Source organism: Phocoena phocoena, chromosome 4 (assembly GCF_963924675.1).
Source record: "Phocoena phocoena chromosome 4, mPhoPho1.1, whole genome shotgun sequence".
Lineage (NCBI taxonomy): Eukaryota > Metazoa > Chordata > Mammalia > Artiodactyla > Phocoenidae > Phocoena > Phocoena phocoena.
The window spans coordinates 18,041,159-18,063,959 of record NC_089222.1 but is presented as its reverse complement, the minus strand read 5'-3'; the positions used below and the strand labels follow the sequence as shown (position 1 = coordinate 18,063,959).

Here is a 22,801-nt window from a genome sequence, read left to right as displayed (position 1 = left end):
AGGAAGCAGGTGCACAAATTGAAGACTAACCCTTTTCCTTTATTCTCTGAATGGTGATATTAAAAGTATACTACCTCCCAGAAGATGGACCCTGCAGGACGGAACTGATGGCCCACTTTTCAATTTTATCAAGCAGCAAATACATCAATTAATGCTGCTATGCTCCAGGGTTTGGTAGTGAGGCTGAAATTAGATTTATAGATTACCTGTCTCTGTGCCGGGTGGGGAGTCGGACATGCTTCATTTCCCTCAGCTCCCAGCACCGCCTGCTCTGGCCGCTCCCTTCTGGCCATCCTTTCCCCTCTATTTCCCTGTGCTCCTCTCTCGCCCTTAGCTTTTCTCCCACTGTCTGGGCCATATTGTCATGAAAAATAACTGGCATCCAACCTGCCCCCATGTCCTGTGCCCCCAAAATGGAACAGGTGTGTGCAGAGCAGGGGTGCCCCTCAGAGCAGGGTTCTGATTTTCCGCAGGCTCCTGAGAATGAATCTTCCTGTTCGCCTGTGCGTCCCAGGGAAAGAGTCTCATCACAGTCTCCAGATCACGTTGAGAGTCTCTGTGAAGCACAGACAGGTGACTTGCAGGAAGTAAATGACTCCTGATAGGTTCAGAGGCTGGTTCCGGAAAATACTTTTTCTTCTAACATTACCTCCTATTCACGTTTCTTTGGCTGACACGAGAGGTCTGGCTACAAGGACGAGAGACCGTGTACACTCAGCAAGCTCCATCTCTCCTGCCATGCCCAAACTCTTTTGCTCCAGAAACAGTTCTTCATTCAACTATCCTCGACCCGGTGCTCAGTGTGCTAGGTGCTGGGGTTTCAAAATACAAAGCATAACCCACACCCTCAAGGAGGCTGTACCAGGCAAAGTACGTGGGGCCCATCACCTACATCAGCTGTCCCCCACCCCACCAAACAAAAGCCACTACTGCCTAATGACCCAGACGAGGCATAAAGTGTGTGCTCCCCCTGCAAAGGTAGGGTCAGTATGTACAAATTCAGCTTCTAGACAAGTCCTCAGCTCCCTTTCCACACTGCAGCCCCTAAGCTCTGCTTCTGAGCTTTGGAGCCACCAGGCAGCTGAAGACAGATTACCAGATAGGCCACGCTGACTTTGACCTATGAACACACAGCTCCACTGTTTTGTGAGCCTAACTGCCCATTCCTGACCTGTCTGGCAAATTCCTCCTTCTCCAATATCAGAGAAATTCTCTCTCTTCCTTGAAGCCTTCCCTGGCTTCCTCAGGAAGGTTTCAGTTCTTCTTTATGTGATACCTCTGTACTTCATGTACGGAAACAAAAAGTATAATCCAGGCAGATGATTGCTGGAAGCTTTGGGCACTAATGTCGTGGGGGTCAGAGGCATCTATGCCGGTTGTATTCTCTAAAATGGATATAACAGGACCTCCCATCCCTTATGTGTAAGAAGGCTGCTGTCCCCCATCAAGATGTGGGACATGTTTCTTCTCCTTGAATCTGGGTGGGTCCATCAATGTGGTTGAAGGATGCTTTGTGACATTTCAGGCTAGGTTTCAAAACTGATACAGCCTCTGTCTTCTACTCTTGGGTTGCTTGTTCTTGGGACCCAGCTTGCTGTGAGGAAGTCCTAGTCAGCCAGGTGGAGAGATGCCGGCTGATACCCAGCATCGACCATGGGACAGATGAATGAATGAGGCTTCTGACGATTCCAGGCCTTAACCCTTGAGCTTCTCCTGCTGACAACACATGGAACAGAGAGGTCTCCACTGAGGCCTATCCAAATTGCAGATTTGTGAGCAAACCAAATTGTTGTTGGGCTAAGTCACTAAAATCTTGGGGTGATTTGTTCCACAGCATTAGAGCAATGTCTCTCTCATCCCAACACAGGGCACCTCATGACTGTTTCAGTGAGACTCTACGAATGGTCCTTTGATCTTCAGCCATAGCTACTGTTTGGTAGCTTTGGTGACATGCATAGCTGGCTACTTAGTATTACTCTGAAGCCCTTGCTCAGAAGGTCCTGCCCCATTCTTTGATGCCACTCCCTGAACTCTCTTGCTCCCAGGCTGCCCAGCTGTCCCTTTGGTCCGAGGCAGGCCTTGCTCCATGGCCTGTGGTCAGACAGCTTCTACCCTCCAGACATGAGCACCTCGGCCATGCTCACTTGCCCCTTCTATGAATAGCTCTGGAATACCCCACAGTAGTGAAAATGCTTCCATTGTGGCTGCATGTGGGCATGCTCTGACAACGGTCCTTTACAGATCTCCTGGCCATAGGCCTTCAGGGATCCGCACCTCTGCTGCAGGTGGTTGGGAGCCACAGTTCTCCATCAACTCCAGGAAAGACTTGTGGATGCCTGCGACACACTCTTCCCCTGACCTGCCCAGAAGCGCCTCCTCAGAGGCCGGGATGCCCAGGCATCAGAAAAGGGCAACCTGTTTTATCTCTGAACTGTGAACAAAGGGAGCTGTCTGGAAGGGCGGCTATGCTGGGGAAGAGGCAGAGAGCCACTGGCATCTGCGTGAATCACGCAGGACAGCGTAGCAGCTGGAAGTCTCTTCAGTCTCTTCAGTGACACTGATGGCCATTCTCCGTCCTCCTCTATTCACTCTTACTCATCCAGCAAGCACTTATCCAGGCCTGTCTCGATGCTGTCCTCCTACAGAGGGGTCCACATGCTCTGCTTTGTTCTTTCCTTTCAGCAGCAAATCTGTTAACCTCGCTAACATCTTCAAAGCCCACCCGCATTTCATCAGGGATTCCTGAGCGACAGGCTGTCCTCACACAGACACTTCTCCCCAGCCCACGATGGTCTGCCAGCGTCCACCAGCGCCAGCATCCACCAGCGCCAGCATCATCCATGCTTTTGCCCTGAGGAGTAAAGGTGAGCTGAGCTGCTCTTACCCTGAGGAAAGAATCCAAAGCGCCATTCTCCATGAACTCCGTGATGATCATGACCGGTCGACTCTTGGTGACCACGCCCTCCAGGCGAATGATGTTGGGATGGTCGAACTGGCCCATGATGCTCGCCTCGCTCAGAAAGTCCCGTCGCTGCTTCTCCGAGTACCCAGCCTTCAGTGTCTTGATGGCCACATTGATTTCCCTCTTGCCTGGAAGTTTCAAACGCCCCTTGTACACCTCTCCAAACTCTCCTGCAACAAGAATGCAATTATTACTCACTTCCTTCTGTCTGTGGAACCATGAGGGGAGGCAGCTTATCAAGAACAATGGTGCTCCAAGTGGAACGGTGATTAAGGTGGCAGAAAGGAAATAGTGTCCTCTGACTGTAATTGTGACGTCCCAGCACTAAGCAGTTCACGGCAAACACAGAAGGAATACCCAAATATGTTCTTTACCTCGGATCTCTTGGGTAACTAAAGTGAAATTTCAGACTCTATATGGGTTTGTTTTTCCTCATTTGTTTTTTCATTTGTATCCCAGATGAACAATTGAAATGAAATGGTCAGTTTCACTGTGGCAGAATCATAATTCATTTTTAGCAGAACCTAGTGCAAGAATGTCCAGGGCTTATGGGATACGTTCAGGTACTTTAGTCCTCTGAATGAGATGTATAGCGTTTATGTTCCTACATTGCCCTGAAAGTGTTTGTGTCTATTGGGTCCCTCGGAAAACAGAAACTGAGGAGTAAGGAAGGTAAGTTAGCAGACACTGCAGGATAAAGAGGAGAGAAGTAGGATTGCCAGAGTCCCAGATCATGGTGCAGACCTGACTTTATGAAAAGAAGGGGGAAGCAGGAGTGGGCAAGGAGAGGCCCAGATTGCAGTGCAGACCTGGTTGATGCAGACCTGACAGTCTCATCTAACCCAATGAGGAGCTTCAGAATAAAGAGTGCCCATTCCAGAAAGGCCCAGGCCCTAGCATCCCACTGTGCTCAGTCACTGACTGGGGCTGCCAGAAAGAGCTGGGTCCCTGCGAGAAAGCCGAGGCAGATCTTGAAGGCGCTGCAGCAGGAGGCTGGCAGCTACCTGCACTCCTGGCAGCTGAACAGTGGCTTTTTCAAGCAGACACGAGCTGCACACCTCCATGGGTGCCACAGCATTTGAACATTTTTGCAGTAAAATCACCAAGAGTAAAAACAATTCTGGTGACACTATTTCACAGCTGCTTAAAAAATCTGTTGAATCCCATTCAACGTGCTTTCAAGAGTTATCTTATGATTTAACTTGGTTTTGTAACTTCAGTTCTTTCACGTGAAGCAATTTAGAATCTACTTGTAAGTGCGTCGCAGAAACGGGTGTCAAAGGCCTGATAGGAGAAACATGGATTTCTGCTGGGAAAACTTTCTTTCTCACTTTCAGCTTCTGCAAGGCGATGATGGAGCAAACTGTGAGCAATCAGATACGTTACTGGCCGAATTAGAAAAGCAAGTTAACATCTGTGATTTAGTTGGGAACTTCTTATATTTTCTGCTGCATAGGTTGGAAGGAAGCTGCATGAAAGGCCTGTGGATGCAGAACTGCTCCAGAGTCTATGGAACTTGTTAGAATCTAAGGCTGGAGTAGAGGTTGGCTTAAGCACCATTAGGAAGGTTTCAGCATGGACCTAAGATAGACAGCACGTGTAATACTGGTTTTGACATGAGATCACAACTGTTTGAGGTCAGACCAAGTCTCATTCATGTCCGTAACTTGTACACACCACTGAGGTGTCTGGTACGTGGTAGGTACGCCAATAAAAGTTGGGGTATCTTATTTATTATTATTTGTTTGGCTTTGCCCATTCTTGGGTTACAAACTGCTGGAGGCTCCAAAAGAAGTGGAGGTACCAATATTTACACTTTTACAAAAGACTGTTTATGGCAGCATCTCCTTCAACAGCCAAATACCATATGACCATAACCAGGGGGATGGCTGGAAAGGGACAGCCATCCTGCAGAATGCTATGAGCTTCTGAAAACTAATAGATGAGTGAGATGCATTGGCTTCAAAAATGTCTGCATTACATTGCTAAGTGAAGCAGAAAAGAAGAGAAAGTTATATTAATAGAATGTGGTCTGTAGAATATGCCTGTAGGGGGGTGGTGAATGCCAAAAAAAAAACATTATGGAAAAAATTCATAGCAAATTTACTTTCAACTTCAAATTATTTTAAAAATTGGTTACACTAGAATGGTGGGAATAGGAGTGGGGAAGTATGGATTAGTAAACTTTAGTTACTTTTACATTTAAATTGTTACAATAAGCATTGTCTTTGCAGTTCAAATGAGTAAAATTTAAAGAAAAGTACTGAATAACAACCACCTGTCATATATGTGTGCTTCTCTATGTATATATATTTGTGTAGAGTATGTATATGTATGTATGTATACATACTTGTGTATATATGTGCATATATGTATGTGTCTGTATGCACTTGTGCATATATTGTATATATGGGTGTGTCTCTATATATTTTTGTATGTATATATATGTGTCTGTGTATAGAGATATATGGACTCCATCTCTCTGACACCTGCACCTAGTAGTTATTCAATAATTATGAGCTGAATGAATACAGCTTGCATATTTAATAAGCGTACTAGTTGAAGAATATCAGTATTTCTTCCCTGTTGTCATACTAATGAGTTCTATTTTCTTTTAGTAAAAAGACACGGTTGAGAGTGAGGGGAAAGTATGCTAATATTTCTTCTTGGGGGAGATAGTACACCAAAATGTCTTGACTACCTGCTCTGTGTCAGGTACCGTGCTGGGCTCTTTGCATGTCTTAATCCTCACAGCACCTTCATGAGCTGGGTATTATCATGCCCATTTTACTAATAAGGAAACTGAGGCACGACAAAAACATGCCTCAAACCCCACATCTGTGAGGCAGAGCCAGGGATACTCCCTGGGCCTATCCCTTTTCCTGCCATACCGCCTCTCAGAAGATGTGTTCGGTTAGCAGCGCCACAGGGAAGAGAACTGGGTGGATGTGAAGTCACAACGCAGGGCCCACTGTGCTCCAACTGTACAAGTCCTAACCATTCATACGCAGTTACTGTTAGTGACTCAGTAACCAGGGAACAGCAAACACGGTGTGACTGAGACAGGCTGGGATCTGGGACCCTTTGCTGCAGTGCTGCAGTGCTTGCACCTGGACACACCTATCCTCAAACAACAAAATACAAAGAAACTGTATGGGACCAAAAATAACTGCATGCATGCGCAGTTTGGGCAAAATTATGGACAAAAGATACAAAGAGACCAAGAAACACAACTGCCACTTTTGCAGAGCCCGGAGCAAGAGCAAGGAGTCAGGAGCAAAAGCAGGGCACTGCGCATGCCCCCTGCACACCACACCTCTTAAGGGGTGGGCAAAACACCAAAGCCACCCCTCCAGACGGATCCCTGCACACACACCATGTAAGGAGTAAGCTCGCCGCTCCTGAGGGAGCTAGCAAGCAGGGAGACTGTTGTTTGTTCTCACTCCCCTCTGCTGTAGCAGGGGTCACAGTAAAGCCTTGCCTGAATTTCTTGTCTGGCCTCTGGTCAATTTTTATTGATTGGGGAAAGCCAAGAACCCTGGTTGGTATCAGGACTACCTTATAGACAAATATCATGTTCATGGAAAGTTCCTGCCCGGCTAGTCAGATGAGATCAGAATATTTAAGAATCAGAATATTTATGAATTTCTACACATCAGTCTGGGGAGTGTGAAAAGTGCCCCAGGTGAATCTGCTATTCCCCACAACATACACATAAACTCCCCAGTTGAGGACTTCTGTTATATACCAGCGTTCCCAAAGTTGGCTGCCCACTGCAATCCCCTGGGAAGCTTACAAAGCACAGAGGCCTGGGTCCCATCTCCAGGAATTCTGTTTAGTTGGTCTGGGTGCAGCCTGGGCACGGACATAGTTAAAAGCTGCTCACAGGAGCAGCTACGTAATTTGCAGGGCCTGGTACAAAATGAAAACGCAGGACTCCCTGTTCAAAATTTATTAAGAATTTCAACACTGTGACAGCAGAGCATTAAACTAAGTGTGGGCCCTGCTGAGCATGGGACTCCGTGCGACCACACAGGTCCCATGAAGCCAAGCCTAGCTGCCCAGGTGGTTCTGAGGAACAGCCAACGTTGAGAGCCAGGGGTCTAAACCACCCAAGCGTATTTCAAACGGATTGGGGAACTGCTAAAGGCCTTGGAGTACCTGGAATTCATCCCTACACCTTTGAATTCATTTGAAGGCAGTGCTTGCCTACAAGCTGCCTTTCACTGCACAGGGCCTGACACAAAGTGTGGGCTTTGTAGCTGTGAGCGGAGAGAAAGAAGAGAAGGAAGCAAGAAATCAATGAAGGTGTGGCTTTGCAAAATCCTATCTGTATAGAGCAGTGTGGGCTACGTATATTCGTTTCCTAATTGACAAATGTCATGTCATTGTTTAATCTTTGTGGCTGACTGGTCTTCAGGTTCAGTGTTCCTAATACTTTAGCTCCAAATTATATCCTCTGTAGGGGTCTCATCATATAGATTTTTGAAATTATAAAATAAAAACGTGCTCTCCTGAGAGGATTTTTAGGGCAGTGAAATTACTCTATATGAAATTAAATGGTAGATACACGTCATTATACATTTGTTTAAATCCATAGAATGTACAACATCAAGAGTGAACCTTGGGCTTCCCTGGTGGCGCAGTGGTTGAGAGTCCGCCTGCCGATGCAGGGGACACGGGTTCGTGCCCCGGTCCGGGAAGATCCCACATGCCGCAGAGTGGTTGGGCCCGTGAGCCATGGCCACTAAGCCTGCGCGTCCGGAGCCTTTGCTCCGCAACGGGAGAGGCCACAACAGTGAGAGGCCCGCGTACCGCAAAAAAAAACAACAAAAAAAGAGTGAACCTTCACTATGGACCTTGGGTGATAATGATGTATCAGTGTAGGTTTATCAATTGTAACCAATGTACCACTCTGCCGGGAGATGTTGATAATGGAAGAGGCTATGCATGTGTGGGTCAGGGCGTATATGGGAAATCTCTGTACCTTCCACTCAATTTTGCTGTGAACCTAAAACTGCTCCAGAAAATAAAGTCTTTTAAAAAAAAGAAAGTGCTCTCCTTGGGTTGGGAGAGATGGATTCTGTATCGTTACTGCTCTTGGAAATCTGTTCTATAATCACTGGAAAGCAGTGGCTTAAAGGATGGTGATTCTGTAAAAATAGCTCTTTTTCTGTGTCTGACAAAGAAATGACTTCATATTCCCCAAGCCCGGAGGTTTTCAAACCACCAACTGCAAAGGAAGTCACTTAATCCACAGTCCTTACTCAGAGGCTGTGCTCCACCCTGTAATTAAGTGGTCCTCATTGCAGCTGGGGCAAACTCTGGCCAGAAGAAGAAACTCTGGGGGAAGAAGCTTGAGTCTACACCATCCTCCCTTCCTTCTCTGCCCACTGGACTTGGGGCAGGGTGCTTCCCTTGTTCAGCCTCAGCTTTCTCAGCTCTGTTGGAAAAAAGGACCTGATCAACTGTGGGGCCTTGCTAACAGGGCGTGGGGTCTCTGAAAAAGTGCTTTGTAAACTACACACTGTTGGAGACACAGGAAAAGACAATCCAGGGGTAGAGAGTGGGGTGGGAAGTGAGGGTAGGGTCATGGGGTAGGGAGTGGGTATGGGTAGTGGAAGAGAAAAGGTAGCAAACGTAGGTTTCTGCAGCCTAGCGGGACTTGAAGGAGGCTGATCCAAGACACAGCAGAGCATCTTGCCAGGGGTGCTGGGGAGTCCCCCTGCCAGGTATCTGGGCAGGGAGGGTGTCTTCAGGTAAACCCGGGGCGTTAAACTCTGGGGCCTCTGGCCCCCTAGCACCGCCACGGACTCTTAGGGAGTGGGAGTCAATGGGCCCTTTTTAGTAGCAAACAGAAAACCAAGACCTTGTGTCACTTGCAATCTGACTGCTGTCACCTGTGATCTTTGACTTCAGGTTCACATACTTTGCTCAGGGAACTATTTTTGCTTTGGGGACACCTTTCCTGTCATTAGGGCCAGAACTTGAGGTCTGTGGTGCTTCGATTTGCCATTATCTGAACTCTATAGAGCTTCCTTTCATATGAGCTCCAAAACATGGCCATCCATTTTTCATCTTTTTAGGAAAAATTCTTAATGCCTAAAAAATATTTTCAACAAATGAAGCATTAGTATTATATTTATTTATTTTTATTTTGGCCGCACTGTGAGGCTTGTGGGATCTTAGTTCCCCAACCGGGGATTGAACCCGGGGCCACGACAGTAAAAGCACTGAGTCCTAACCACTGGACCACCAGGGAACTCCCCAGCATTATATTTAAAATAGATACTTACAGGAAATGACTGGGTAGTGGTTATGGTTAGTTCTTTCTGTACAGCTTGCTGACTGATAGTAATTGCAGCCAACCTAACTTTGGTCTGGCTGGACTCTGGCACACATCTTTGCAGCTGACCTTGGACCCTCTCCTACAGCCAAACAACCTCTCGGCTAGGACTGGCACTAAACTAGCTCCAGCTTCGTGCCAGTGATTCTTAACAGTTGTTCTCAAAGTGTGGCTCCTGTCCAACAGCATCAGCATCACCTGGAAACCTGTTAGAAAATGCAGATTTTCAAGCCCCATTTATACCCAACTGGATCAGAAGTTTAGAACAGGGCCCTGTGACTTGGGTTTCAACTTGCCTCCAGGTGATTCTGATGCCTGGCTCAGGTTTGAGAACCGTGGCCCTCAGGGCTGTCAGCTGACTGTCATTTTGCCAGTTCCTGTCACTGCCTTCCCAGACAGCTGCTGAAATTATTCCCTACAAGTTTCAGCTCCTTGACAAAGTGAGGAGGAGAGAAAAAGTGGCTCAGCAGCATTAAATGCCTCAACTATTATATGTAAAATCAGAAGGAAAGAATTTTCAATTTTTGAGAATGAAACATCCAACCTGTCAGCAGACATTTCAAGCACTAGCTGTTGGCTATGTGCAGCGTGGATCTACACACAATTTCAGTCTTTTTTGTTTTTTCTTTTTCTTTTTTTTTTTTTTTAGCAGCATTGTGAAGTCACACACTACCTTAGGGAGGGAAAAAGGAAAGCAGAGCTTCTCACTACTAGTTCAAGCTTCCACCGGAAAAGAAACTTTTAAAGAATTAATTTAAACTAGGTTTTTAAAGTATGATTTCCAGCAAGTTTTCACACTGTCCTGTGCAAGATAGGTTATGGCTAAACCAGGGATAGTAAAACCATGACAGGCATTCCACCACCTCCTGTCCTTGCACCCAGGACAGACATTACTAATTGATCACAACCCTTTTTCTCCTCAGCAGAGTTCCCCAGGTAGCCATTACCAGGCTACTGGGGTTGGCAAATGAGATGGAATCTAATTAATAGCCACGGCGCCCACAATACCTAATACCTAGATGGCGAGAGTAAACCTAGTTTTCTCTTTTCTCATAGCTTCTTGTATTCATTAGACAACCACATACCTAGATATTACTTATTTTCTTAATATAAGCAAGCACACATAATTAAAAATGGTAAATATCTTGGCCCCCATTGTTATCCTTCTTAAGGAAATAACTGATCATACTAGAATAGGAGGACCAGAGGATGGGACAAGGGTATTCTAGGAAGAACATGCTCTCCCCAGGGCATCTTTGTGGCACCACCATATGGGAATACTGAATTCTAGGAGAGTCCCGTCATTCCCAGCCAAGAGGCTTGGGTATTCCAAACTGCTAGCTAGAGTTTGCCATCAGAAACAATGTCTCTATACTTAGCTGCCATTTTCCAGAACAGTGACAAAAGGGGCAGGTAGTGTGGGAGTTACGTTCACTAGACTAAGATCAACCTTATCTGGGTTTCAGTTTTTGCTCTGCCGTTAACTCAGTCCAACCAGTAGCATGGCCTTTGGCAAGCTGTTCACTGAATGTGGATATCCTTACCAGTCTACAAATGCATGCGCGCACACAGATGTGAACGCGCGCGCACACACACACACACACACACACAAACTAACACACAGGGCTAACAGGGACATTATGAGAGTTGAATGAGACAATGCTTGTAAAGTATGTACATGTTGAGTGCATGCCAGTTATATTAATCATACTTACAGGCAATATCTATTTGATTTGCTCCTCTGGAAACCCTTCCTGCTGTGATTCTTATCCAGTATGAGGCTACCCTCATCCTGCCCATCCTCGGTCTGAGTGAGCCCAAGAGAGTCAGGCTGGCAGGTGACTTTCTACCAAATCATCCCCAAGAAACACATCCTCTTCTTCAAAGAGAAATGGTGGGTCTTGCTGGCCCCATTCCATCCATATACATCAGAAATTCCCTCTCCCCAGCTCTCCTTACCCAGCCTTCTCACCTCAAGCCTCTTTCTCCTTCACAGTAAGCCATCCATGGACATGCTGGATCAGCAGCTGCTGAGTCAGGGGAGGATGTGTTTATTAATTAAAATACAACTGGCGTGTCTCCCCTTGGATGACCCCTTATGGTGACACCTCTACCTATATTTTCATGCATTTGTCATGCTCAGGGCTGCTACATACAGTTATGTAGGTTGCACACTGCATGACCCAGGAGCACCATTCATGCTGTAGAGCCCAATTAGACATGGCAGCTCTTCTTTATGCTCTGGGCATGTCTACAGATCAAACCGATCAGAATTAAGCATTGGGGCTTCCCTGGTGGCACAGTGGTTGGGAGTCCACCTGCCGATGCAGGGGACGCAGGTTCGTGACCCGGTCCAGGAGGATCCCACCCGCGGCTGGGCCCATGAGCCATGGCCGCTGAGTCTGCGTGTCCGGAGGCTGTGCAACGGGAGAGGCCACAACAGTAAGAGGCCCACGTACCGCAAAAACAAACAAACAAACAAAAAAAGAATTAAGCATTGGATCAGAACTCCACAGGTCAATTGAAGCTGTCCTGTGAGTGACTCCTATGTGTCAGATTCATGGTTGTAAAAAGCTGACATTCTCCAAAGATATCAGATGGCCATCTGCCCTCTCTAAAGGGACTTCAATCATTCCCATCATCTGCAGGGAAAAGAAGAAGGATCAGCCTTCCTCATTCCACTGGGCTTCTTTCAGAGCACTGAATGACTCACAACCTCACTCAACCTCTCTCTAGTCTCTCTGCATTCTCCCAAACTCCACCCAGTTCTCCAAATTCTTATCCCTGTTATGGTTTTCCCCCAAAGACATTCAACCATACACAACAAATATTTAACTGAGTACCTGAGTGCCACACCAGGCCAAGCATGGGACTCACAGAAGTACTTAAGTTTCATCACTCTCATGGAACTTTGAGCACGGTGATAAAAGAGGGTCACTAAACAAATAATTACATAATGGTTAATGAGCTAATTATACAGTTGGCCCTTGAGCAACATGGGTTTGAACTGCACAGGTCCACTTATACGCAGAATTCTTTTCAATAGGTACTACAGTACTACGCTATCCACAGCTGGTTGATTTCAGGGATGTGGACCCATGGATACAGAGGGCTGCCTGTCAAGTTATACACGCAGATTTTCAACAGCTCATGGGGGTCGATGCACCTAACCCCTGTGTTGTTCTAGGGTCAAATGTAATTCAGTCCTCTTGATTGGTGTCACACCTGGCTCACAGTGATTTGTTATTTATTCCTTTGTTCAATATCCTCAACAACTGTAGAAGAAACTTTGGAGGTTGGTGCCATTCTTCAACCTTATAGTTTTTAGATTTTACTCTATTGGCCTTTACTCGCAATCACAACCTCCAGTCCCACACCCTGGGGGCCAGGCAGCCCCCCTCTCCCTTCAAGGTGTTTAACCTGATGGCCCTCGCTTCTGGTCACAAGCTCCATGCCACCAAGCCCACCGGTCACTCCATTCGCCATGTGTGGGTACATTCCGGTTTAGATGAGTTTACTCACTGCAAAGCAGCCTTCCTTACCACCCTTGATCCCAGCATCGGCCATCTCAAAAGTCCTTCACGTTTCCAAGTCCCATAACTGGTCTGCATGCCTCTGAGTCCTTACCTACCCTTTCTCAGCACCCCTTCCAGTCCAATCGAAACACAGGTTCATCAGGTTCTTCTCCCCCTCACTCCTACCACCCACCCTGCTCAGAAAGCACCCCACTCGCCATTTTCTACAGGATAAAATCCATACTGCAGTCTCTGGATTGCTAAGCCTCAGCCTGATTCCAGACTTAATGCTTGATTCCTACCTTCAGGAAACCCGTCCCTAGCAGCCTCCTCTCAGCCTTGTTCTCAGAATGCGCCACACAGAGTGTCAGCCCATCCACAGCCTCCAAGCCCTCAGGGGACTCTTCCCTGAGTCCTCTCCGGCCATCAAGCCTCTCCTCCTCCCACCTCCGGGGCTGCATGTTCTCTGGTCCCTTGTCTTAGCTCTCAGTCTCCTCCCCTCCTCTCGTGGAGTGGGACTGCATCTGTGTTAGACACTAACATATCAGCTGGGATTACTAGGCACTGAGTGTGTTTTCCAGAATCCACCACAGTCACAGGCTGTGATCTTTTGAATTCTCAACCTAATCCCTCCTGCAACAAACATAGCCCTCTCCTCTGGATCTGTTCTCAGCAGGAATGGGCCAGTTTTTCTGCAACCTCTTTGAAATTATCTTGCACCTTCTGGAAGGCCGGAGTGTGCTGGTAAGCATTCAACTACCAGCTCTCCAGAAAACGAAGAAAAGGAGACCCCTGATTTGTAGCATTTGCTAATTCTCACGGTGTAAATACTCCTCCCATGGCTAATGTCAAACTACCAACATAATGCCACCGAACACAGGGCTGGAAAAAGATGCACACAATTGGCTCCTGTGAAGTAGTGCAAGGTGGCTCCAGCACACCACTGCTGGAAAGTCATGGTCATTCCCCTCCTTATATTATTTAATTTTCCTCTTCTGTCTCATCCTCTCATGAGTTTCACAGAAACTTACTTTCTCTACTAGTTTCCATCCTTGAAAGCTCAGGCCACAGGTGATCTCCTTTGTGAAGTCTTCCTGATGCCCCAACTCACTCCCAGAACAGGGAGCTAAACACTGCTCTATGTTGGTCACAACCTTTGCACATACCTGTGCTGTGGGTTGTGTGAAATAGTGAGCATGTTACTGGCCTGTTTCTCCCCAAGACTGTCAGACCTCTGAACAGGAGAGTGTCTGTTCTTCTCCACACCCACATGCAAACATTATTCAATAAGGGCTTATTGAGGGAAGGAGGGAAGGAATAGAAGGAAGGAAGGAGAAATGATTTCTGATTCTTCTTCTTATGTTGTGTTACCATTTTGCATCCCAGATTTGGTCCCCCGAGCCGAATCTGCCAGGTGGCTAAGGGAAATATTGCCAATTACACTGCATAAATGTTACCTTACAAATTTTTGTATTTTAAACTCAACCTTCACACCAGCTCTTTTAGCACAATGTGAAGTCAGTCTCAGTGAGGCAGGGCGTGGGAGAAGCAGGGGTGGTGACAGAGAGAAAGAACCGGAACGTGGAGAGAGGTTGACACCAGCCAGGAGTGTCTCCTGTTGAAACTGCATCAAGTTACACATAGTGAATTCATATCCCCTGGGATTAGCTCTGTGATTTCTGAATCACGAGCAGATGGGTGTCAGGTAGAGGGCGGTCAGCAGCACCTGGGCGGAAGTCTTTATCCCAAGTTGCTGGCCATCTTATAAACTGCTGCATGTATCAACCCTCCCCGGGATCCGGTGAGCCATGGCGGGGACTGAGCCTTCTCTGAGCAGAATGCACAAAAATGGCAGCATCAGCAAATGCTACCCAGCATCCAGCAGTTGGTGGGCTCACTCCAAGTTGCCACTCCCCAGCAGGGTCATAAAGTGAGAAGGCTCTTTACTCCTCCCCTGACAAAGTCGGGAGGGGGGCTGACGTGTGCTCTCTGGGATGAAATGCAGTCCAGAACACATTGCTCTAAGCACATGACATAAATAACAACATTAAAATTGCTATCACCATTGCCACATGACATAACAACAGTGAACAACGTGGAGGAATAGCATGCCGGACTGAACGCCCTCCCACCCTGCCCAACACTCTTTCACGTTTACTGGAGAAGTCTGAGCCCCTGTGAGTCATCAAATTTATCTGGGATCCAGCTTTCCAAGGCGTGATCCTTAGGTCTGTCAGTGTCTAAGGGGGAACAGAAAATTATCTGCACAGAAGTGAAAGTCGTGGTTCAGTATTTAATGAAAGTCAATGGGAAATATGTATAGACTCATGTGGATCAGATTATGGTCAGCCGGCTGGAACATGTGAGGGGTTGGTAGGAAGAGAGTTGTGTGTCCCAGCACCCACCACAGGGATACCATGAATTTGGAGCTCTTTAAGAGGGAAATCAGAGCATGAGAATGGTGGCTTAATGGGGCAAGCTTTCAAATATGACTTTCAGTTTCACAGATGGATTTTTGAACCCTCAGTGCATTAAGAGAGGCAATGAATGGAAAGAGTGTGACTTTCCCCCTAAAGACAATATATGGAGTGGCTGTCTGGAAGACTTTGACTAAACATATTTTATGGAGTTTAAAATATTATTCGGAGAGACAACCCCATGGCTCTCCAAATACTGACATGAAAAAAAAGCACTTCCATATATATGAACTACAAAGAAGAATATAACGTATGAGTGAAGAGAGATTGAATAGTGGCTGGTACAATTTAAAGAAGAAGAGAAGACAAAGAATGTTGTAGAAACAAAAGTAGGAAAGAGGACACAAAGCAAACATATCTTTGAGAAGATTCAGAAAAGATGGCAGAGGGGGCAGTAAGGAGATTACTTCCAGAGGAATGATATTTTGGGATATTTTACTCATTTGCATCAATAAGGCTGTATTCATTGCCCAACTGACTCAACTACTGATCCATTAAAGGAAGATGAAAATTTTAGGTCAGTCTTTAGGTAGAATTTCCTAAGAGCATCTCAGGCAGTTAGTTCTCTGCTGGGCTGGGTTTCTATTCCAATGCAGGAAGATGGATGAGAGCACACATTTTTGGGACAGAAATTTGTCTTGTATTACCATCTATATCATAGATCTTTTGTTTAAAAATATGGATATGGGTGAGCTTTCTTCTGGAAATAGTGGTCCCTCTTCAGTTTATCATGGTCTGCCTCCAAATCCATGTACATCAGAAAAGGAGAACTGAAAGTGTGGGAAGAAATCTTGGCCCAAAGCCATGGAGATATGAGAGTCAGTGAAGGGGATACTAGGTCCACCTTCTAAAAATGTATATTTCTCAGTTGGTTAACCTATTTCTCTCTCTTTATCTGCATTTGGTGGTCCATTTCCAAAGCTATTTCTGAATCTTTTTAGACTAGAGTTGACTTCTCTGCAATACCAAATAAGCTTGGACACCACGAACAAGCTCCCCAAACGATTCTTAGACACACATTGTAGACGGCTTACACGTATCTTCTGGGGAAAAAGATGGTAGAGAACACCCAGAGCGGTGGGAAGAGGTTGTTTGGACACCAAGAAAACAGAAAGGAGGGGAGGGGAGAGCCATACCTGCTCCAATGACCTCTTCGATTTTCACAAAAGAGACATCAATCTCCTTGGCAAACTCCCGGACAGCTTCGTTGGGGTCCTCATAAGTGAAGGGGTCAATGTAGATCTTCATCCCTGGGGAGCCTTTTTAGAGGAGATAAGCAGGGTTAACATCCCAAAGAGGACACGGTGGTCATTAAGCACTGGCTGATGTCCCCAGCTGTAAGGGTATGACCGGGGCAGGGGTGTCTCTCCTACACATAGGGCTGCCTCTCTTTTCCTTGCTGGGCCTCCCCATCTCCCTTCCCTCTGGGCCACGCTAGCCTGGTTCTCTGTCCTCTACTTCTCCTCTGTATTTTCTTCTGTTTTTGAGCTCTTGATGAAATGTGGAGCAGATTACTTATAAATGACAGATTGGGACCAGTTCCCACACCGGGCACTCACAGAAGGCAAAGAAGCTGATTGATGCCAACCAAATGCATTAGCAGAAAAGTGGTGGTAAAATGGTAGGGCAGATATCAATATTATCAACTTGACAACTTTCCTGAGTGGAGGCCACCGTTAAGGTTATAACTGACGGCTGTGTCCAGGGCTGGAAGAGGGATGAGGATGGATTTAAAAAAAAAAAAAAAAGACATTGCTATTAGAAAAACCTCAAGATAGGAGTGCTAAGCCAGTATACCAGAAGAGAAAATGGGAAGAGAAAAGCATAGAAAACACTGGGAGAGGAAAGAGCAAAGTCTACATAGAAAAAAATGAGGTGGAATGAAAGAAAAATGGTGATTGAACCCCCATGCCCTCAGACACAGTGAAGTATGAAAAGTGAATAAAATGGTGAATGAGAAATACATAAAGGAATATGGACTTTGTCACTGATGTTTACAGTGGCAAGATAAATAGGTGTGCACGGGGACAAAATAGAGAATCATCATTGCAGAAAAAATACATTCAAAAAGTGGAGGAGAGGGGACAAAAGAAAGGAAATGGAACCCAAAAACAAATGGATTCATCACAATGCCGTTTTTCACCGTGTTGGATGTGTCATTAGGCAAGAATGGAGATGGTTTTCCTGGCAGTGATGTGGTGGGAGCTGAGCTTTGAAAACTGCTCAGCACAGTCTGGCATCGCAATCTTGGGAAGAGCAGCCATTTTCACTGCCCGTCGCTGCTGTCTGGTTCGTGGAAGAGTCAGGTCAGCAGGGCAGGCAGGTGTGCAAAAGCCCAAGTGCTGTGCCCGCAGTGGAGGCTGGATCTCAGGTTCCCCGAGCTGAGCTCCTCTCAGCGCACACTTCCCACCCGGCCACCGTGGTTTCTTCTCAGTGAGTCCCAGCCCTGAGTGCGTGGTCTAATTTTGACATCTTTCATCCAAAAAACTTCTGGTGACTCTACAGATCCCCCAGATTAATGTTGCCCTGATCACCAGTTCAGGCCAGAATACAAGCCAGAGGGAGGAGGAAGATGCAGCAAACAGTTAAAGGGGGATATGTTTTGAAAGCCAAAGAGAGCCAGGTGCTCTGACCAGAGGAATTGCTTCTTTTGAAAGCTCAGTTATTCCCAGTCATGAAATGAAAGCACTCCGAGCACGCTAGGCGGCTTGCTTTAGGGTGGTCGACGTCACTCGAGAATGCTCTTTAAAAACTTGGGGATGACAGCATTGACTTTGGAATCTGCTGATTGAACTTTGGACAAAGCAAATCCTCATCTTTATAATAGAACGTTCTAATCCCTGGGGGGATGGAGGGAGGGAGAGAGGGAGAGACAGAGAGAGAGAGAGAGAGAGAGAGGGAGAGTTTACTTTAATAACAGTGGACAAAGGGGAAAACAGAGTTGGAGGTTCATCCCTTTCTCCTTTGGTGTGGAGAACAAGTGAAGTGCAGGAAGGATTGGAACCACATAGAAAGTCTAACAACCCAGGCCAGTATCTCCAGGCGGTCTCACTTTGGGTTTCTCCAGAAGCAACAACTTGAGACAAGGTTTTGAAAGCAAGTGGCTCATCTGGGAGGTGATCCGAAGAAGTAGCCGCAGGCAAGTGTGACAGGTAGGTAGGAAAGGAAGGCAGCCTATGAAAGGTGTGCCCTCAAGGCACTTACTGCCTTGGGACTGTGAGTAATTGACACAGGCTTAACTCCCCAGCCCCTAGGAATCTCTGAGACCATATGCTTCAGAGTCGGCCCACCCTAGGGTGGAGGGAGCTGGCGAAGCTCCACAGGACTCCCATCAGTCATTGGTTGAGGGCTGGCTGCCCTGCTGGGCAGGTGGGCGGGGAGACTCCAGGGCCTGAGAGGCGCTTAGGTGAAGAAACACAGATGCTTCAGGTGGAAGCTGGCTAGTGTGCGCTGGAGGGGTGAGCTCAGGAGACGAGGTCACCACAAAAGACCCACTCAAAACGCCACAGGGGCAGCAGGCCAGTGTCAACAACCTGTGACTTCTTCCCAGTTCTGGGCTGAAATGAGAGAAGGCTCAGAGCCCAGAAGCTGGGATCTAGAGGTGAGGTCACAACACCAAAGCCTCTCACTAGCTGGGCATTCTGAGACAAGACCACATACATCTCTTATAACGTCGTTTCCCTCTGCTGACGGAGGAGGGAACACCTTCCTCCTGGGGCGGCTGTGCTATTAAGGACCATGTTGCAAGCGATATGCCTAACACGGTGCCTGATGTACAGGGAGAGCTCACAAGCTGATATGCTCGTGTATTATCAGTAAATTGTTCTAGGAAGTGTTTGGGGCGGTAGGAAGAGGAAGCTGGGGGGCGGGCATGGGGGCTGAGCATTGGGGGGCTGTAAACTGCTTAGGGTTACATTAGTTACTTTAAAAATACCACCTTGTTATTTTGGATCAAGGGCTTTTGAACGATGTATGCTAAGCTGTCCTACAGGAACTCTTCCATGGAAACTAATTAAATAATCTAGAATGTGCTGTAATGAATCGTTTGCAAGTAAAGACATATGTAAGGATGAATGAGAGAGGGTTATGAGTTAATGAGCTCCACAGATACTGGCCCCAATCAATTCTGGGAAGGAGCTATTCCCAGAAGGTAGAGGCTCATCTCTTGATGGTGCCAGGATTCATTTAGGCCGGTGGCGTCCAAGCAAGGGCATTTGCATGGGAGAAAGCTCACATTCTAATCACCGTGTGGTTTATTCACGGGCAGCTGTGCTACCGCACTGGCTTGTGGAATTAAGGAGTGTGTGTGTGTGAGTGCGTATGTGTGTATGTATGTATGTGAGTGTGTGTATGTGTGTGAGTGTACAAATGTGCGTATGAGTATGTGCGTGTGTGAGCACACACGATGTCTCAGCTGCTGCTCTGGGCCAGGCAGAGGCTTTGGTCATCACTGAAGCTTTTCACAAGAAGCTGAGGAGGTGGCACGGAGCCTAGACCTGGTGATGCAAGTCAATTGAGAGCATCCTGCGCCTATGCGGGGTAGGAATCAGTTCTTGTTTTCCCTGAAATTGAGGATACCTTTGTTAGACTGAAGAAGGACAACTGAAATCAGAAGTCTAACAAATGGTTCAAACTCAGTGCTTTTCCTCTGATGAGGGTCAGACAGGGCCAGTCTAGGAATGGCTGTGGGCAGGGTACCTAGGTCCTAAGTCTGAAGAGTGCTTTGGCGGAACACGTGCACTAATTGCTCTCCCTGCATCCACCTCGTCTCGGGATGACACATCTCTCCAGACCTCTTTCCCACATCACAGCTGGCCTTTTTCTAGTCCCAGAAGATGATGAGGAAAAATAAAATGTCTTCAGCTAGGCAGAACAGGTCATTTGTCTTTAGGCTCGTTTTGTGTTTCTGCATAAATCCTGCATCAGCCTGTTTCTGCTCCCACTTGCCAGTGAGCAGTTTTTAATTATCAGGGAAATGGTATTTAGTGCAATGAATCACCAGACAGTGAACAAGGAATTCGAGTCAGCTGTGGAGTCGGGCACAGCCAAACGTTTAGAGACAGGGCTCAGAAAATATTCTCAGATGGTGACTGTTGGGGAAATATTATTAATGGCAGTTATAATAATATCAGATGTAATATAGCTCTATAATGTAAGATATTTTATAATGCTCTGTCCAACGCTTCATATTACTGTTAATATTTATAATATCTTATAGTTTCTGATTATTTTCATCATTTTTAACATAGGTTACATACCTTTGGCACAAAAGTGGTATGTCCAGATCTAAACTGGTTGATGGTGCCGAGAGAGAGAAAAGAAAAACTTCAATTTTATGATCCTCTAGTTTACTAATCTCTATTAAAGATCTGATTTGCAGATATGTTTATTCTTTGATCTCAAAACCCATTTATGCTATGAGTGAGGTCGCAGCCTGGACTGTTAAAGCTTTAAAGGACCATAGTCCCAGGAGATCTGCAAAATCTCAAACATGAACCAAGGCTTTAAAGATATTAACTTTGGGGAGAAATGACTTCGCCATTATCCAGAGCCTCCCTGCATGGCAGGGAGCAGTCCTTGAAGCACAAGAAACTCCTGGGTATTGTTCCTGTAGAGATCCTGTAGCAGGAGCTTAGTGTGTTCTCAAAAGGGAAGAGGCTGGGATAAATTTGGGGGATGCTGGCAGATGGTGGGGTGTAGCTAAAAAGTCAGCTCGACATGTTTACAAGTGCCAGGGTCTCAGGGCGGGATAGCGTGGGCTGGTAAAGGGCCAGTTCTAAACAGTAAGTGACATTTAGGTATTAAAAGTGGAAGAAGAAGATGGAATACTGCCATTCAGCCCTCTTGCACATTCAGAAAGTACAAAATCAGTACCACGGACAGCTTGCGGGTCCCATGAGGGAGGCTTCAGGGTGCCAGGAGGAGCCCAGTGCCCTCCTGCTAGTGGAAGATTCCTAGAATCCCACTGTAGGGTCCGGAAAGCTAGTGCATAAATTAGGTTGTTTTCAGTCGCTGATATCTTGTGTCCCAGCAGGTTTGATGGAGCCATAGGAAAGGGGAACATCTGCCTCCTCATTCCCCATTCTGGATCCAAGGCAGACTTTGTCATATTCATGACTCACCTAAATTTGGTCCAGATATCTAAGCACAAGAGGGAAGCTGTTTAGGGATCTGCACATAAACTCCAGTTCCTGGGAGGGACCTCATCCAGTCCTCTGCCTCAGAACGTTGATCGCCCCTCTTTTTCTCAATGCTGACCAGACACCCACACCCAAATAGCCCTGTGCCAGGGACTGTGGGATCTACAGGGAAAACAGAGCTCGTGGAGTTCTCAGGTCACTGAGATGTGAACAAACTGGGGAGCAGTGCCAGAGAGTCTAGAATCAGGATCCCACACCTGGAAACAAGCTGTAAGTGCTGCAGAAACCAGAGAAGGTGGAGGACTGTGGATGCTAGTCTTCAAGGTCAGAGTTCTAGAAGGACAGGTCATGTGGTCCTTCACTGAAGAGGGAGAAGCTTGAAGTGTCATGAGGCACAGCTCAGAGAGAGACCTGCCATTGCGTGAGCAGGGACAGTGTGGTCAGCTTGAGTGTGGAAGGAAGGGGGTGTCTGAGGCGGAATGGTGCTAATGCACTAGTGGGAGGGCCTTGACTACCATCAAAGGCATCTGGATTGCTGCCATTGGACACACAGAGCCGACAACTGTGCCAGCAGCAGGGAAGGGATGAGAGCAAGGCATCAGGGAGTTCATTTTGCTGACAACCTGCTGCATTCCCTTGCATTGTTGCGGGGAAGGGGCTGGAGGCTGAGAAAACAGCTCTGAGGTTGCTGCTGTAATTATGGTACAAGATAACAGTTTTTAAGCAGAGAATCACAATGACAACAGCAGAAGAGGCAAAAGAAATTTCAAAGGAATCACTGACGGCACTTGGTGAGCAATTAAAGATGAGGAATGAAGGAAGGACCAGAAGAATGCGAATCAATGCCAAGGCTTCCAGAATCAAGTGGTCCTATTAACCAGGTGATGGACTTTGGGAAGGAAACCCTATTGTTAGGGAAGTTTGCACACGTGGCTTTAGACTTTGAATGCATGGATGAAATATGCAAGGCCTAGAAGTCAGTCAGAAAACTCAGAATGGAAACAGAGCTGAAAGGCTGGATGTGGAGTGGTGGATGTGGTGGACACATGAGTTACCCAGAGCTTCACACAGTTGAAGCTGTTGATGTGAAAGGCTGAGGACGGGTAGTTTCTCAGAGCAAATCTACCAGGAAAGGTTGATGGGCACTAGAAACACTTTGCTCCGCCTGCTTGGGGTCAAGACCAGGACGATGGGTGGTTGTCTTTTTCCCTGAAAAAATGGAGGTCATGGGTGTCCAGCCAAGGCTAGAGGGAGAATCCAAGAGAGGGAGACCCAGGGTGGGCAACAAGGCTGGTGGAAAAGCACCAAATCTGAGGAAGCTCTTCCTTCCACCTTCTGTTTGGGGGTTTCACCACATTTCA

The 22,801-nt window shown here is 46.8% G+C and overlaps 1 protein-coding gene and 1 non-coding gene across 2 annotated transcripts in view; both read right to left on the bottom strand.

The window, feature by feature from the left end:
- EPHB1 (EPH receptor B1) overlaps positions 1-22,801 on the bottom strand; it is a 428,446-nt gene that overhangs the window by 51,385 nt on the left and 354,260 nt on the right. Inside the window, exons 10-11 of the mRNA XM_065876076.1 lie at positions 16,437-16,559; positions 2,885-3,132 (exon numbers count right to left, since the gene is read on the bottom strand). Of these exons, the coding sequence (XP_065732148.1) occupies positions 2,885-3,132; positions 16,437-16,559 (371 nt within the window). The remainder of the gene's footprint in view (positions 1-2,884; positions 3,133-16,436; positions 16,560-22,801) is intronic.
- On the bottom strand, positions 9,152-9,224 carry TRNAK-UUU (transfer RNA lysine (anticodon UUU)). The gene has a single exon. It is a non-coding gene; the product is annotated as a tRNA-Lys (tRNA).